Here is a 17,012-nt window from a genome sequence, read left to right on the forward strand (position 1 = left end):
CACAGTGGATAGAGCACTGGCCCTGGAGTCAGGAGTACCTGAGTTCAAATCAGGCCTCAGACAATAATTTACCTAGCTGTGTGACCTTGGGCAAGCCACTTAACCCCATTGCCTTGCCAAAAAAAAACCTTAAAAAAATAAAAAAAGATTTTCCTTATGTATGGGTCTTATATCTTCAATTACTCATAAAACTCCAATGGCGTTTTTTTAGGACCAAATATAAAAATCCCACCGCTGTCATCTTCTGGCTACATTCTCTTATCTTACCAGTTTTTTTCTATATTAATTCTCTCCACATACTTTATTATGGAACTCTTATCTCCCCTTTCTGGTGCTTTTGCATCCACTCATACCTGGAAGACTGGCTCCTCTTGAAACCTCTGATTTTATTCTTCACTCAGTTGAAGCATCTGCTGGAAACCTTTCCTAGTCCCAATCCTTTCTCTTAAAAATGACCTGGTATTCAATTTGTGGATATTCTATATGTTAGAATATAAATTCGCTTAGGGTAGAGGGTCTTTTCCACTTTTGGCTTCATCAGAACAAACATTAAGTATTTAAATTGTTGTCAGGCACTCTGCAAAGTTCTTAGGGATTCAGAGGCAAAAAAAAATCAAACTCTCCCTGCCCTCAGGATGTGTATGTTTCAATGGGAATAAACAAATTATTAATAAGAATGTTGTAGATGAAGTTAGTCTCAAAGGAGAAGGCAATAGCAGCTGTGGGGATTGAGGGAAGGCTTTCAAAGGGTAGAATTTGAGCTGGGTTTGGAAAGAAGGAAATAAGCTGAGGGCACAGGTCAGACCAGACTTGGGGGACAGTCACTGCAAGGGGGCAGAGACAGGGACATGTTTGGGGAGACTAGTTTCGGAGAAGAAAGTATAAAAAGGCAGAAAGAGACTGTGTTATGAAGAGATTTCAAGACTACATTTGATCCTGGAGGTAAAAGGGAATTCCTGGAGTTCATTCAGTGGCAGAGGGATACAAGGCTTTGGCAGGTAAATGATGCTTAAGATTAGAGTAGGGAGAAACGTAAGGCAGGGAGACTAGTTAAGAAGCTATTGCAGTAGTCCAAGTGATATAGAAAAGACACACCTTAGATTGTGTTTGTATGAATAGGAAAGGAACCTATCAGAGAATGGGAAGTAAAAAGACAAAATTTGGCAAAAGACATAAAACATGAGGGGAGTGAGAATGAGGAGTCAAGAGATTACAGAGTTGTGGGTGTGGGTCTTGAGTGATCTGGAGGGTAGTGGTAGCCTCTTGGGAAAGATAGAGTTGTGTTTCTGGACATGCTGCATTTGAGAATTGGTGGAGTTGGATTACCAATGCTTTTACAGTGTCCAGAACATAAAGGGTGCTTAATAAATGGTGGCTGATTGATTCTGGAACCACAAAGGTCTCCTAAAAAAATTAACACTAGAGAGATGGACAAAGGGGGAAATTATGCTTAACAAACCTATATGAAGTGAAAAATTTTCAGTGCACACCAGAGAACTAAATAAAGTATTTTCTAAAAATGAACTATCCTTTGACAAGATTTTTTTTTTAGGGTTTTTTTTTGCAAGGCAATGGGGTTAAGTGGCTTGCCCAAGGCCACACGTCCAGGTAATTATTAAGTGTCTGAGGCTACATTTGAACTCAGGTACTCCTGACTCCAGGGCCAGTTCTCTATCCACTGAGCCACCTAGCCACCCCAACAAGATAATTTTTAAAATCTGTTTCATAAATTAAGACTGTAAACCAATTATTTTTCTACAATGGACACATGATATTTTATTACTTTTCCCCCCAAAATATTTAAGTGAATCTACATTGGGACAACATAAGATGAAAAAGATAATACAACTCAAATAGCCAAGTAGCAAAATAGGGCTTTTGAGATGATTTAATCCAAGAATCTTTGAAACACCAGGAATAATTCACTTCTATTTTAACTTCCCTGGGTGATAGATGGTAGAAAATGAAACACTGTAAAAAGACCTGAATGAGTTCCAAGTTCTAGCTCCAGTACTTTGAGCTGGAGATACCAGAACAAATTATCTAATTTCTTTGCCCTCAAATATTCCTAATATGCAAATTAGGATGACAAATGTGCTACTTAAGAAGACTGGGTAAAGTGCATTGTATAAACCTTGTTCTTGAAACATGACTACCCACCTCTTTTTCCTATTAATACACCTTCTGGATGACATATTTTATGCCACTAATTGTACACTGGTGATATCTTGCAGCCTACCTATTAACCATTCACTGACCTGTGAGTCACCTGAAATGTGATCATCTACCATGATTCACAGCCATATAGCATCACCAGAAGATGGACTTTTTATAAATTTGGGTTACATATCAGGGAGCAATTTGGGAGCGTCAACAGTCTAGGTAATTATCAGTATACTTCTTTTCAATTCTGGGCCCAGCCAGTGGTTCATCTGCACTGTTTGTGCAGGTACTGATGGTCTCCCTTAATAAACTGCACATCCAGTTGCATGTCACAGACTGAGCAATAGCCTTCTACATGTTTTCCAGATTTGCTGGAAGGAATTCTGAGTAACCATGAACTTCACTGAAGGAAAAAAAAAAAACGCATTTCAAAGCTTGATACAATTAGCACAGTTAACATCTACTAACATGAGTATTGGCCACCATCCATCCTTCCCTAGCACTCAAAGATGATACTGCTGAATAGTCTCAGTGTATTGAAAAGATAAATGACTTGCATTTACTTCAAATTTGATTCTGTAATCTGCATGGTAAGTAATATAGAATTTCTTGGGGTTTCAAGAAGTCCCTCAGAATCACTATACAAATGTACACATAAAAGGAGTTAGAACTGTATTAGTTGACGAGTATTTTACTTCTCAAATATGCTTTTTAATTTATAAAAGTATTAGTTCTGGATGTGAATTATTCTATGTCATTAGTGCTGCAGACTATCCACTAATAAGTTACCTAAGTTCTTTTATGACTGGCTATTATGCATGGAGAGTTAGAGATGGGAGAGACCTCATTTTTGGAAACATAAAATGTTTTAGATAATTACATAAAATCCAATTAAAATATAAATCAAATGTATAATGTTGAATGGAAAAACTATAAACAGAAGTGGTGATGGTACAGTAAAGCTTAGATTTTCCTTGTGTTTTTCCCTTCAGCTTTGCTAACTAATAGAGAATAGGAGATAGGTTTACTGCTTAGATTATCTGTCTCCTAGCCCTCCATGGTAAGAAATTCTACTTTAAGTTTGGACAAATAAATTCTCCCATTAATTGTCCAATAAACCTCTCATTAGCCACTGAATTCTCCCTGATGGATGGAACATGTTCAATTTTAACAACCCTCAAAAGCCCAATGTTTCTCAAAAAGATAATTTTGAAGGGGGGAAAAATTAAACACTGATTTCACGAATTATTCATTCAGAATAATTTCCACCCTAAGTATATTTTTCCTACATCTAATTCATTAAACATTTTAAAAGCCATTTAAAAATACTTTCTAATTTAGTCTAATAAAAACATTATGTAGTTCATTAAAAAAAGTTTTAATGTAAACATCAGTTCTAAACAAACAAAAACAAAATGACAACAGATATTCCAGTAATGAAAAAAATTCTTTCTCAAAGGTACTACGATGCCACTTCAACAGTAATTGCTTCACATTTTCCAGTATCCTGATCTGTGCATGTCACATGTAAAGATCCATCCCTACAAAGAAAAATGGACAGGCTTGTCATTAAAAGTCATGAAAATTCTTAAAGAAATACTTGAGGGGCACTGCCTTCTGGAAAAAAAACCTGTAGTAACTTTAGTTTTCAGGAAGCAAACTTTTACATGGAGATACTCTAACAGCTACAATAAAGAATTAGCCCTATTTTTAAGCAAGTAGGTAAGTAGTGGAAACAGTAAAATTTCCAAAGAAATAACACTGGAAATTGCCTAAATGATGTCTCTGAAAAGAGCAAAGACTACTTTTTTAGGTTAAAATTACAACTAAATGTAGAGTTTTATTTTTTTAAAATTAAGACACATTGTTGTATCTCACTGGACAGAAATATGATTTATGCAACAAAATGTTCAATACCTAAAGAACAGTTTGCTTATGAACTCTATGGATACTACTCAATAAGAATAACAGATTTTCTAAATAGGCTTTGCCTAGTTTTCCACAAAATAAACCAACAAACTGACTCATGAAATACAGAAATTCTCAAAATTTAAAAGTTAATTTTTTTTTTAACAGTAAGCATATGACTTTTTGTACCTTTTCATGGTGAGAACAGCTAATATATCATGGAGTCCATTTTCTTTTTTATCTAAATCTTGAAGTATAATCTATGAGAAAAAATGTTAGAAGATTCAACCTTTGTCATTATAAAATCCAGACATGTTCAATCTTGATATTACATGTAAGATTTAAAATTCAGAGAGTAAAAAATTGTTTTTAATTGGATACAGCTGCTACAGAATTGGAGAAGTAAAAATTGTTTTGTGTGCTTTTTTTATTCTTTTGTTTAAGGTAATTGCAGTGGTATGTAAATTACTTGGGACAAGCAAACATTGTGATGATGGTAGTAAATGTAGATAGGCCCTAAGGTTAGAGGGGTGAGTGGGGTGATCTAGGAATCTATCTAGCTAGGCTGACTTCATGATAGACCACCTGACCAGATGAAGCCAGATTGAACTGGGTTTTTTCCCACTTTTGGTTAGTTCTTCGTTGGTTGAATGCTACATTTCATGACACACACACACACACACACACACACACACACACACACACACACAAATACACACATATGCGTCACTGCTGCTTTTGGTTGTGTTTTTAATTCTATAGTTTTAAAGTATATTCCAAGTAAACAAGCAAACACTGTAGTTTTTAAAGAGAATACTTTCGATGAATGTTAAGTGACATTGTGGTGGCTGCTGGTGTAGAAACTCGTACTTTTCAAGTTATTATTCAAACCCACAATAAAATAAGATGAATTACAAGAATGCACAACAGAAATGGGACCGAAAATGAAAAACATGCTAAGAAGTGACAAATGATTGCTGCAAAACTGCCCAATTTAGAAAAGAAGCCGAGGCCTTCAGAGGGAACTGGTAGCTAGAAAAATTTTAACGATTTTTCTGAAGAACAGAAGCTGGAAGAACAGTAAGAAAACCAGAAAAAAAAGTTGCTGTTGTTTTAAAGAAAAAAATACTCTTCACAAGCAAGTCAATAAAAAGACTATACTAAAGATTGGAAAAATTGTTTTTACTGATAAAACTCAATTAATTTTTTTTTTAAATCAGGAAAGTCATTTTCTCACTCTTCTACTGCAAACTCCCTCTCCCCAATTAAGGACTAAATAAAAACAAAACCCTGTTGCAAACACATAGTCTAGTAAAAGGACTGGCATTGTCCAAAAAAATTTGCCTCATTCTGTCTTCTGAGTCCAAAACATCTCTTATCAGCAGAGTAGTAGTCTAAATTGATCATTAGTCCTCTGGAATCATAATTGATTATAAGAATTTCTGATTCATTCCAAGTTGTTTGTCTTTATACAATGAAAACATTGTATAAATTGTTCTCCTGGTTCTGTTCATTTTACTCTTGAATGTTTGTCTTCCCAAGTTTTTTGGAACCACCTGCTTCATTATTTTTTACAGAACAATATTACTTCAGTACATCACATTTACATAACTTATTCAGCCATTCCCCAATTTATAGGTACATCCGTAGATTCCCATTCTTTGCTACCTTAAAATAGCTATAATTTTTTTTCCATCTTTAAGTTATTTTTGCTTAGAATTAATCCCTCTTTTAATCTAACATTCCTCTGATTTTCCCCATGCCTCTTATCCTATTTCCCTGTTGAATGAAAGGTAATTCTATACTCAATTCTGCGTGTTTATATATTTTTCCTTGTTTGACTATTTCAGATGAGTATGGAGTTCAAATGTTTTGTATAGATGTTTACTTGTACACTGATATTTCCCCTAACCTTTCTCCCCTCACTCCCACAGTATATATATATATATATGTATATATACATATATATATATATATTCCTTCTTTTCTTTGTTCTTCTCTTAAGATATAGTAAAACCATTCCCAGTTGTCTAATAATATCCCTTTAAGACCCACGATGATAGGGTTCTGAGGAATGTATATATGTATCAAATTCCAACATTAGAATGTAAAAGTTTATCCCTTTGTTCATCATTTATGTATAATTTTTTATGTTTTCCTAACACCTGTCTTTGAACCTCAAAGCTCCTTTATAGTGCTGATCTATCATCAGGAATGTTTTTGAAGTCCTTTATTTCACTAAAGGTCAATTCTCTTCCTTTCTCCTCTTAATCCCTAGCATTGTACTCAATTTTGTTAAGCTACTCTTGATATTAAGTCTATATCCTTTGCCTTCTAGAAGACTGTATTCCAAGCTTTCTGTTCCTTCAGAGTGATAGCTACCAAATTGTGTGATCCTGACTGTGGCTCCTCAGTTCTTAAATTCTAGCTGTTGGCAATATTGACTTAAATGTTCTTAATTTTGGCTGATATTTCTGGGAATTTTAATTTTGGAGTTTCTATCAGATCATCAATTCTATTTCCACTTTGCCCTCTATTTTAAGATTTCTAGAAAAAAGGGTTGGCTAGGTGACACAGTGGATAAAGCACCGACCCTAGAGTCAGGAGTACCTGTTCAAATCCAGTCTCAGACACTTAATAGTTACCTAGCTGTGTGGCCTTGGGCAAGCCACTTAACCCCATTGCCTTGCAAAAACCTAAAAAAAAGATATCAAGGCTTCTTTTTTGGTCAAGGCATTAAGATAGTGCAGTGATTCATCATTTTTCCTCCATCTTTTTTACATGTTTTTTTTGGGAGGGAGTTATAGTTTACATTTTCTGGCTCCCCCCACCCCCCAGTCTTGATTTTGTTTTAAAAAAATCTTATTTCAGGGAGTCATTGGCTTCTAATCACACATTCAAATTTTAGGGGAGTTTGTTGCATGGGCAAGGGTTTTATATCTTAGTATTCATCTCTTCAATTTTTTCCTCAAGTACTCTCATTGGACTTTAAAAAACATTTAAATTTTTAAAAATTCTTGTTTCATCTCTCCCAGGAATTCTGATTGAAATTGTGCTCAAGCTGTGTCCCGCCCCCCCCCCCCCCGAAACTTTTACTTGTTATTTTGGAGTCATTAAATTTTGGGGTTTTTTTTTCTCAAGCATCAATGTCAACACAGACATACATACACACAGACTTACACAACCCCTTATGATGGGATTTTTTTGTTTATTCATTCTTCCAACCTACTTTCTGACTTTGGACATGATATCAGAGCTGGACTCTATACACATATGGAGGGAAAACTTGCGCTGCTTTCACTATTGAGTGTTATGTTATTTAAGGATCTTAAGGATAGCTCAGGCTTAGGTTCTCAAATTGTTCAGTGTTCTCAAAATGGTCTGATCTAAGTCAAAGTGAGGTTGCTCTCCTAGTCTGAGCTGTGCAAATTCCTAACCTTCATTTGCTTCTGAAAAACAGAAGACAGCTAGCTACTGGACACAGTCACTAACCCCTATCTGGGAAGCTTTTCTTGTTCAGTGACAAAATTGCAATGTCATCTCTTCCCCCTTCATATTCTCCCCTGCCCTATCCTGCCCCCCCCCCCCCCCCCGCCTTCTCCTTTGGGGTTTCTGTCCTGCAGGAATTCCTCTGTAGGTCTCATTGTAGAGAAGTTCGGTCTGAGCTGCAATGCTGCCAGCTTGCTCCTGACCATGGAAAGTCTCTCATGGGAAGGGGTCTCAGTCTGTCTGGATCTGTGACCAGAACTGAGTAGTAGGCAACAAAGCTGCAATCAGCAGTTTTTCCCACACTCCCTATAGAGTTCACAGGTATGGTTTTACAATCTCCTCTTGAAATAGAAGGGGAAAAGTCCATAGTCAAATATATAACTGGAATTTGTATTATCAACTTTGAGCTGGAGTGAACCTTGGAGGATATCTAGTCCAGACTCAAATTTTATACAGGAGCAAACTGAAGCACTCCTGGTCTAATCCTTTCCTTAGTATCCACAAACCTGTCTCCTATGCTGACCTAGGCTGGACACTTTGATTTTTCCTTGCATTTGCCCATCAAAATTTAGACTGGCAAGTTTTATAGACATTGGTGTACTTCTGGGTGGGAGAGGCAAGAACCTGCCATACTTCCTTCTGGTACCCCATCATCTTGGCTTCACCTCCTAAGTCATACATTTTCATTCAAGGATTTACTAAAAGCATTTTCAGAAGTCTAGGTGAATTGGGCATCTTTATCCAACTTTATTCAGAATCTAGAGCATTTTTTTTAAACCTCAAGTGTTCCTACTGAGGAAATGAAATGATGAATTCTGACAAATCTTATCGATATATTGAAAGCAGAATTGTTGCAGAATTTCAGAAAATCCTAGATGGAAGTAAAATGCTGCATGTGAGTCTGTACATGTCACAAATGGTTAAGAAATTTATTCAAGAGATGGAGATAAAAATGCTTCAGTAACTTGGGAACTTGTGATTGAAACTCCAATGAAAACCTTACCAAGATCATATTTGGGGAAAATAGATTATTCAGTTTCAAAAATATGGTTTCATGATGAACAAGGATCAAAATATTGTGGATTCAATACCAAATCATTTAAAACAAGGTAAAAGAAGGCAAAAGGAGGATATACTGCATTTTGATGTTTAAAAAACCGAAAGGTTTATTTCATAACAGTTCTAAACTGGAAGACTTTATGCTAGATGAAAAACTGACCTTGAGCTCTCGCCTCATATTTCTCATGGCACTATACATGATAATCTTTCACCCTGATCACTTTCTGCCCCATATCATACTAATTTGTGTATATGAGTGTTCTTGTGTACCTCTTTCCTATTATAGTATGAGTTCCAAGAAAGCAGGAACAATGTTATTTTTTCAACTTTAAAAACTTCAGCCCTAATAAGTACTTCATACAAAGGGACTTAATAACTGTTAAACAGAACTTAATTTTTCTGAGATCAAAACTGTCTTGTTTGACTAGGTTCAGTGGGCATTTGTTTAGTTCTTCCCTATATCAAGTTCCCTGCAACTTATGTATTGCAGACAGATACCAATCTATTGGTACTAAAGAAACACAAATGGAGGAGGAGAATAGATTTTGCAATCAAAGTTCCATCATAATGGTATAGGTATAGCTTAAATTAAAATAGCATTTTCATCAAATAGTTCTTTCCTTTAAAAAGTAACTTTAGGGGGCAGCTAGGTGGCACAGTGGATAGTGTCCTGACCCTGGAGTCAGGAGGACCTGAGTTCAAATTCAGCCTCAGACACTTAATGATTGCCTTTGGCAAGTCACTTAACCCCACTGCCTTGCAAAAACAAAACAACAAAAAAGTGACTTAACCAGATATATGCATATTATTCTACATGTGTATGTTTTCCTGAAAAGCTTGAAACTGATTTTTTTTAAAATTAAATGCTCAGACCTTGAGCTTTAATGTCAGTAAACAATACTGTCACTAACAAAAGGATCTAACTCTTCTTTAATTCTTCTTCTTGCCCTATATATACTTAAAAGAAAGCCCTTTATATCGGCCTGATTATTTTTGGTATACTTCAATTCATTTTTTTGTTTTGGCCTTTCTGAAACTATCTTAGTATTTTGTGCCACACTACTGCCCAGACATCATTCTTTTTTTTTTTTTTGTAAATGACTTTTCTATAGAATTTATCAAAGAGATTCCTATGAAACTATAGCAGTTGCTTTACAAGTCTCCCCTGCTTTCTTCCTCTTTAGGAATATAGGCAATTGTATTTACAGAACCTCAATTCTCATTCCTCTTGAGCCATTTTTCCTTTTAGCCCTGTCCAAAGGTCTATCCCTAAATTTTCTCAACTTCTTTAAATCTGTCAGCATGGTTTAATGTAAAAAATGCTGGATTTACAGATAATGGTTTTATAACTAATATATGTGACCTTGGATAAGTAATTTAATTTCAACAGGGTTCAGTTTCCTTCTGTATAAAACATGGGACTGGAGTAGTTATCTTCTAAGGTCCCTTTCCAGCTCAAAGTTTATGATTTTATAAAATCTAGGGTCTGACCATAAGCTGCTTCCTTCTTTGGCTGCTTCAAATTGATGATAACAGTCACATTCTCCAAAGGTTCTTGTTATTTCTACTTCTCCAACCAGGTCTTTTCTGGTCATAATAAAACCAGAAGAACTGACTCAAAGTTTTCTTTACTTTTTTTTTTTTAAGAGAAGACACTATCAGTAAGAAAAGCCATGAATTTATCCTAGACGTTTAGCATTTTAGCAGAATGAGAGTTCCAGGTAGAGTATGAATAGGTAATGCTTGTACCAGTCTAACAAAACTTCATTTCTAACCTCTATCTGGCAAATTTACCTATAATATACTATCATAATAATAGTGCTTCTGTGTTCTGGCATTTCTTTATTCTCATCACTAGAACTATGATTTCATTGCTATAAACAACTTGCAGATGAGGAACTGCTTCTACCAATGAAGGTTGGGACATTCTTGCTTTATAGCAACACAATTGCCCTAAGAACTCAAAGGATAAATATCTTGCCCATGGCTACAGAGCCTGTCAAGGTCAGGGATGGACCTTAAAGTCAGGTTTTCCTGGCTCTGAAATACATCATGCTGCTTCCCTGTATTTCTCAATTCTGGGGCATTTGGGCTGAAGCGCATATCTGGATACTTTGTGCTTCTCTACTATACTTTTTCAATAGGGTTTAAGCAAGTGCAGCAGAAATCCCATTCTCCAAAAATCTTACTGATAACTATTAGACTGCATTTGCTTCCTTGTAACAAAACTTGGGAGTTCACATTTTAAATTACCAACTATGATTTAGATTTTTTTTTTGCAAGGCAAATGGGGTTAAGTGGCTTGCCCAAGGCCACACAGCTAGGTAATTATTAAGTGTCTGAGACTGGATTTGAACCCAGGTACTCCTGACTCCAAGGCCGGCGCTTTATCCACTACGCCACCTAACCGCCCCCACCAATTATGATTTAAAAGTATGCATTTGAGATAATTAACACTGGCCCAATTCTGTTCCCACTTATTTCCTTCTCTGAATTACTAAGCACCAACCATATGTATCCTATGTCTTACATAGCATCCAATTTTGAAGTTTTAATTATCCCAATACAGCAAAGTTATATATGTGACTTTACACAGATAATACTTGAAAAGAAAACAAAAACTTGTCTGTGATAATATGTAAACTCAATATTCTCACCTGTGCAAATTTATTTTCATCTTTTGCAGAATGTTTTCCTAATGATTCATAGAGTTCAAGACATACTGAGGATATGCTTCCTGGGGCTTGTAATGTGTGTTGTCTTCGAGCTGGCAAAGGAGTCCCTGATGGAAACAGTACGGTGAATCTATTGGCTCCTGATTCATCCACTCCCTAGAGAAGCAGAAACCACATCACTATCGTTATTAATTTTAACTTGATAAATTTCATGATTTTAGATGGTACATTATCTTGCAAGGATCTTATAATAAAATTTGATAAGTCTTATTACAAAATTTAGAAAAGATGGGACATACCTTCACCAAAATATCTTTTGCAGAACATTCAATAGCAAGAGGTTCCTCTTCTAATAAAATATTTTCTTTGCCAACAAGAATTCCTGCCTCTGTAGCTGCACCTATAGGAATAACCTCATCAGGAGGAATTGAATTAAGGAGCTCAACAGCTGGAAAAAGATCTTTAATCAGCTGCTGCAGCTTTGGGATTCGAGCTGACCCTCCACAAAGTACAACCTGGAAAAAAAGCATTCATTTTTATTGTGAGTATAATCTATCAATTTCATAGTGTCAATCTTGTGATGATGTATTAAAAATGGAGTATTAAAAGCATCCTTGGTTTTAATCACATGTTCTGTGAAATCTTAATCTAATTTCCTATGAAATGAAATTTTATAGCTATCTAGTATAAAAATACTTAATTTCTTACATTCTTATGTGAATATTTTGTTGAATATGGTGTTTTATCATCACTGAATTTCTGCTTTCATGCTTGATTGTGCTATAGAAATGATGGTGAACCCCAAAGGCTCACTCATGGCACACAAGCCTGATAGAGCCCACCAAGCTAGGATATAGGAATCAAGTAGGAACCTGCTGACAGCAGGTATGCATATTATCTGAAGACCAACCAAGCAAAGCTTGGATAATGTCATCATCAAGGGTATAATATGGCTTTCTAGATTTAGCAGCTACCAAGCTCACCTATGACAGATTTTTAACTAATAGAGCTTCCTAAACAAGAGGCAGGATAGCAGCTCCCACATGCCACAAAACTCTTAAGTTCGCACCAGACCAAATCTATTGAGAATACATGGTAAATGATTTATTATACCTCAGAACTGCACAAAGAAGCTTGAGGGCAATAGAAAAAGGAGACTCCCAGTGGAACCAGTGATAGGTGCATATGTAATCTCAAAAGCTCTATGTCTGGAGGCAGCAAGAGTGGAAGGTTCTTCTGAGAAAGACCTCGAGTAGTTAGGAAAACTCAGGGTAGGGACCTTGGAAGTGCTAAAGAGCAGTGGCAGTGACCAATGAGTAGTGTGGCAGCATGTTGACTGGAATACCTCAACCCAGAGACTCCAGTTCCTGGCAACCTGTACTGAGAATCTGAAGAGGACCCAAACCTCACAAATTTAATGGAGGCCTTATTATGGGAGATGGATGTCAGTACAAAAGAATAATGGAGTATAACTTGGCTCTGGCACAAAACTTTGGCTCAGGAATTAAAATTGAAAAGATGGATAAGTCAAAGGATATACTGCTCCCTTTCTTATCCTAGATGCATTTTATTTTTGCAGAAGTTTTCCAGCTTCAGGTGATTAAAAGTATCTTTTATTTTTGTAAATGTCTTTGCCCATTATTCAATTAGTCAATAGCTATGAAACATTTATGTTTTGCTTCTATTTTTTGTTATGATTTTTATGATTTTAAATATTTACTGCTTTCTCTTCTAAGTTATTTGTGCTCCTTCCTTAGAGGTTTTTGTTTCATTTTTTAATCTTCATTTATTCTAAGTATTAATGTTGTCCTTGTGAAAAGTCCATTTTCCCCTTCAAGTTTCTGTTTATAGTTATTAGGGAATTACTTTCTCTTTTGAAGACATCTTTATATTTTTCAGGTTTGGCATTCAGGATAAAATAGAGAACTAATAGATAAGACCAAGAGTCATTCCCAATAGATGTGATTAAAGGATTTGAACAAATAGTTCTCAAAAGATAAATTACAAACTCTTAAGAACCATAAGAATGTTCCAAGTCATTAATAAAAGAAATGTAAATCAAAATAAGCTTGAGATTTCTAGCAAAATGGCAAAGATGGGAATGATCAAAATTAAAAGAATTATGGAGAAACAGGAAAACCAGTGTTGTACAGAGTATGGAGAATCAAAACAAAAATAATCACAAAGTTTCAAAATATGTAAATATTAGCAATTTACTAATATAGAAACCAGGGTATGAATTTTATGCCTAGGATACACTAGGAAGATAAATTACAATTTACTTTTTGGATTTGTAAACCTAAAACAGATGCTTATTTACTGTGATTTCATCATGTTACTGTCAACTTTTCTATTATACTTAGAAATCATAGAGCCTCCATTACTTGTGCCAGGGATCAGGAGTCCTCACTTTGGAAACCATGATTTCTAAGGGACTTTTGAAAAGAATTACCAAATATCTAAAAGTTGGCACTGAAAATTTTCAAATTTGCTTTTTTCATGAAAATGCAAAAAATAGACCATTCCTTCTCTTAGAAAAGGATAGTAAAGTCCTTGAACTTATTCATACAATACAGGTCTATGGCATAAAGAACATAGTGTCTTGAACCTTTTAGTTTGTTACAAATGACCAAGGCATATGATACAGGGATTGGCATAACATGAGATGCACTTAGGTAAATAATTTTTAATTCATTAGAAACAGTCTCACATTCTTCTCTAAGTCTGTATGTCGCTGCAATCTCAAAAGTGACTTAATTGATAAAGACTGGGTCCCTTGTAATATTAAGATAGAAAATGTGGGGAAATGATAAATTGGTGCTAAGATGAGTACACAGTTTGAGTTAATACTGAGCTCCTTGAGGGTAGTGACTTTCTTTGTATTCCCAGAGCTTCGCTTCATGAAATGCAATACTTTTATTGAAAAGGCTATGTACATATAGTTTGCTAGTACAAGTGTAAATAGGCAAGAGCTTACAGTTGGGAAATATCTAATTCTATGTTGTGTAAAGCTCCTAGAAAGTCAGTGGTGTTCAATAAATGCTGGATAGTAAGAATGGAAAGTTACATTAGCATATGAATGAATTTGTTGTTTTAAGTTAAATATGGTTTCATAACTCCAAAACTTGAGGAGTACAGGTCTGTATTGTGTAAACCTGGAATTTTTTTTTTAACATAAAATGAGCAATTTTCCATTAGCAACATAACTCTTTTGTTGTAAAGCCCTTTTTAAGAGCTATTTTCAAGATGTCTCAAATTTAAAACAGTTCTTAAAATGAACAATTTTAAAATGTCAATACCACACACAGAGCTTAAAAGCAGATCTTTCATCCAAATTCTGTTTAAAGCAAATCTTAGCCATAACTTAAATTGCTCAGATATTAAGTAAACTGAAAGAATTTATTCTTTATTGTTGAAGGAAATTATGTACTTGATAAACAATGGGCATTGCAAGTGTGTATTACAAATAGCATACAACCTATTACTTTTTAAAAATTTGCAAGTACATACTTAGAAAATGTTTAAATAGATATTAAGGTTCTTATCTTTAACTGGATAAACATCCTAACTCCACCCCAAGCTGATATCATGTAATAAGAAATGCATCAGGAGGGGAAATATGCATTACCTTGTTGATGTCATCTGATGTAAATTCAACTTGTTCCAAGAGATTTCTGATAACTTCTGTACATTTATTAAAAAGTGGTGAACATATAAGTTCAAATCTAGCTCTACAAAAATAAAAAATTAAAATATTAATTATAGCAAACATGACATTTCATATGAAAGGTTACCTCACTTTAATGGAAAATAACTGCTAAAACATCAAAAACTCTAATAATTATTTCACCATACTACTTAATGAATGCCAAATAAACTTCCTTCTTAACTTCTAGGATAAAATATAAGCTCCTCTGCTGCTTTGCATCAAGATTGGCATCAAAATTCAGTTATTCTCTTCAAGGCATTCTCCAGTTCAACCACACCAGCTTACCATTCCTTGGGCATGTTTAATCTCCCATCTTCAATCTCTTTGCACAGGCCCTCTCTTATTTCTAGAAAGTTCTTTCCCTTTCTATCTCTTAGAATCTCCAGTTATCTTCAAGCCTCAGCTTAAAAGCCTTTCTTGAGCTTCCCATATACTGGACTTTTTCTTCTAAGATTACCTTGTATCTTCTCTTCTCTCCATATATATAGTATTTATCAATTTATTTCTATTTTGTCTCTCATTAAAATTAAACTTATTGAATGTGGGACTATTTTCATTTTTTCTTTATATATATTCCCAGGTTTCATCACAGTGGTAAGCATGTAGTATGTATGTGTATGGCACTGAGTAAGCTCTTGGTCTATAGTAGGTCAACAACTTAATAAGTGTAACTATTTTTTGTTTTTATTTGAATTATAAAGTTTTTATTTAGTTTTGTTTTATAATTTTTCCCCTAATCTTACTTCCCTCCCCCTATGCCCCACAGAAGGCAATTTGCCAGTCTTTACAATGTTTCCATGGTATACACTGATCCAAATTGAATGTGATGAGAAATCATATCCTTAAGGAAGAAACATAAAGTATAAGAGATAGCAAGATCAGACAATAAGATATCAGCCCCCCCTAAATTAAAGGTCTTTGTTCAAACTCCACAGTTCTTTCTCTAGATACAGATGGTATTCTCCATTGCAGACAGCCCCAAATTGTCCGATTGTTGCACTAATGGAATGAGTCCATCAAGGTTGATCATCACCCCCATGTTGCTGTTAGGGTGTACAGTGCTTTTCTGCTTCTGCTCATCTCACTCAGCATCAGTTCATGCAAATCCCTCCAGGATTCCCTGAATTCTCATCCCTCCTGGTTTCTAATAAAACAGTAAGTGTTCTGCAACATACATATATCAGTTTGCTAAATCATTCCCCAATGAAGGACATTTACTTGATTTCCAATTCTTTGCCACCACAAACAGGGCTTCTATGAATATTTTTGTACAAGTGATGTTTTTACTCCTTTTCATCATCTCTTTGTGGTATACACCCAGTAGTGGTATTGCTGGCTCAAAGGGTATGCACATTTTTGTTGCCCTTTGGGCATAATTCCAAATTGCTTTCCAGAAAGGTTGGATGAGTTCACAGCTCCACCAACAATGTAATAATGTCTCAGATTTCCCAAAATCCTTCCAACAATGATCACTGTCCTTTCAGGTCATATTGGCCAGTGTGAGGTGGTGTGAGGTGTTACCTCAGAGAAGCTTTAATTTGCATTTCTCTAATAAGTAATGATTTAGAACAATTTTTCATGACTATGGATTGCTTTGATCTCCTCATCTGTAAACTACCTTTGCATATCCTCTGACCATTTGTCATTTGGGGAATGCTTTTGTTTTTTAATAAATTGACTCAGTTCTCTGTATATTTTAGAAATGGGTCCTTTGTCAGAAACTTTAGTTGCAAAGATTGTTTCCCAGTTTACTACATTTCTTTTGATCTTGGTTACAGTGCTTTTGTCTGTGCAAAATCTTTTTAATTTAATGTAATTGAAATCATCTAGCTTGTTTTCAGTGATGTTCTCCATCTCTTAGTCATAAACTGCTTCCTTTTCCATAGATCTGACAGGTAAACTAGTCCTTGATCTTCTAGTTTGCTTATAATATTGTTCTTTATATCTAAATCCTGTATCCATTTGGATCTTATCTTGGTAAAGGGTAAGAGGTGTTGGTCTAATCTAAG

The 17,012-nt window shown here is 35.1% G+C and overlaps 1 protein-coding gene across 1 annotated transcript in view; it reads right to left on the reverse strand.

The window, feature by feature from the left end:
- Positions 1-1,714: 1,714 nt before the first annotated feature.
- Positions 1,715-17,012, reverse strand: part of HSPA14 (heat shock protein family A (Hsp70) member 14) — a 33,462-nt gene continuing 18,164 nt past the window's right edge. The window contains exons 10-14 of the mRNA XM_074194075.1: positions 14,923-15,025; positions 11,594-11,809; positions 11,277-11,450; positions 4,261-4,331; positions 1,715-3,704 (exon numbers count right to left, since the gene is read on the reverse strand). Of these exons, the coding sequence (XP_074050176.1) occupies positions 3,626-3,704; positions 4,261-4,331; positions 11,277-11,450; positions 11,594-11,809; positions 14,923-15,025 (643 nt within the window). The 3' untranslated portion in view covers positions 1,715-3,625. The remainder of the gene's footprint in view (positions 3,705-4,260; positions 4,332-11,276; positions 11,451-11,593; positions 11,810-14,922; positions 15,026-17,012) is intronic.

This window comes from Macrotis lagotis, chromosome 7 (assembly GCF_037893015.1).
Source record: "Macrotis lagotis isolate mMagLag1 chromosome 7, bilby.v1.9.chrom.fasta, whole genome shotgun sequence".
NCBI lineage: Eukaryota > Metazoa > Chordata > Mammalia > Peramelemorphia > Peramelidae > Macrotis > Macrotis lagotis.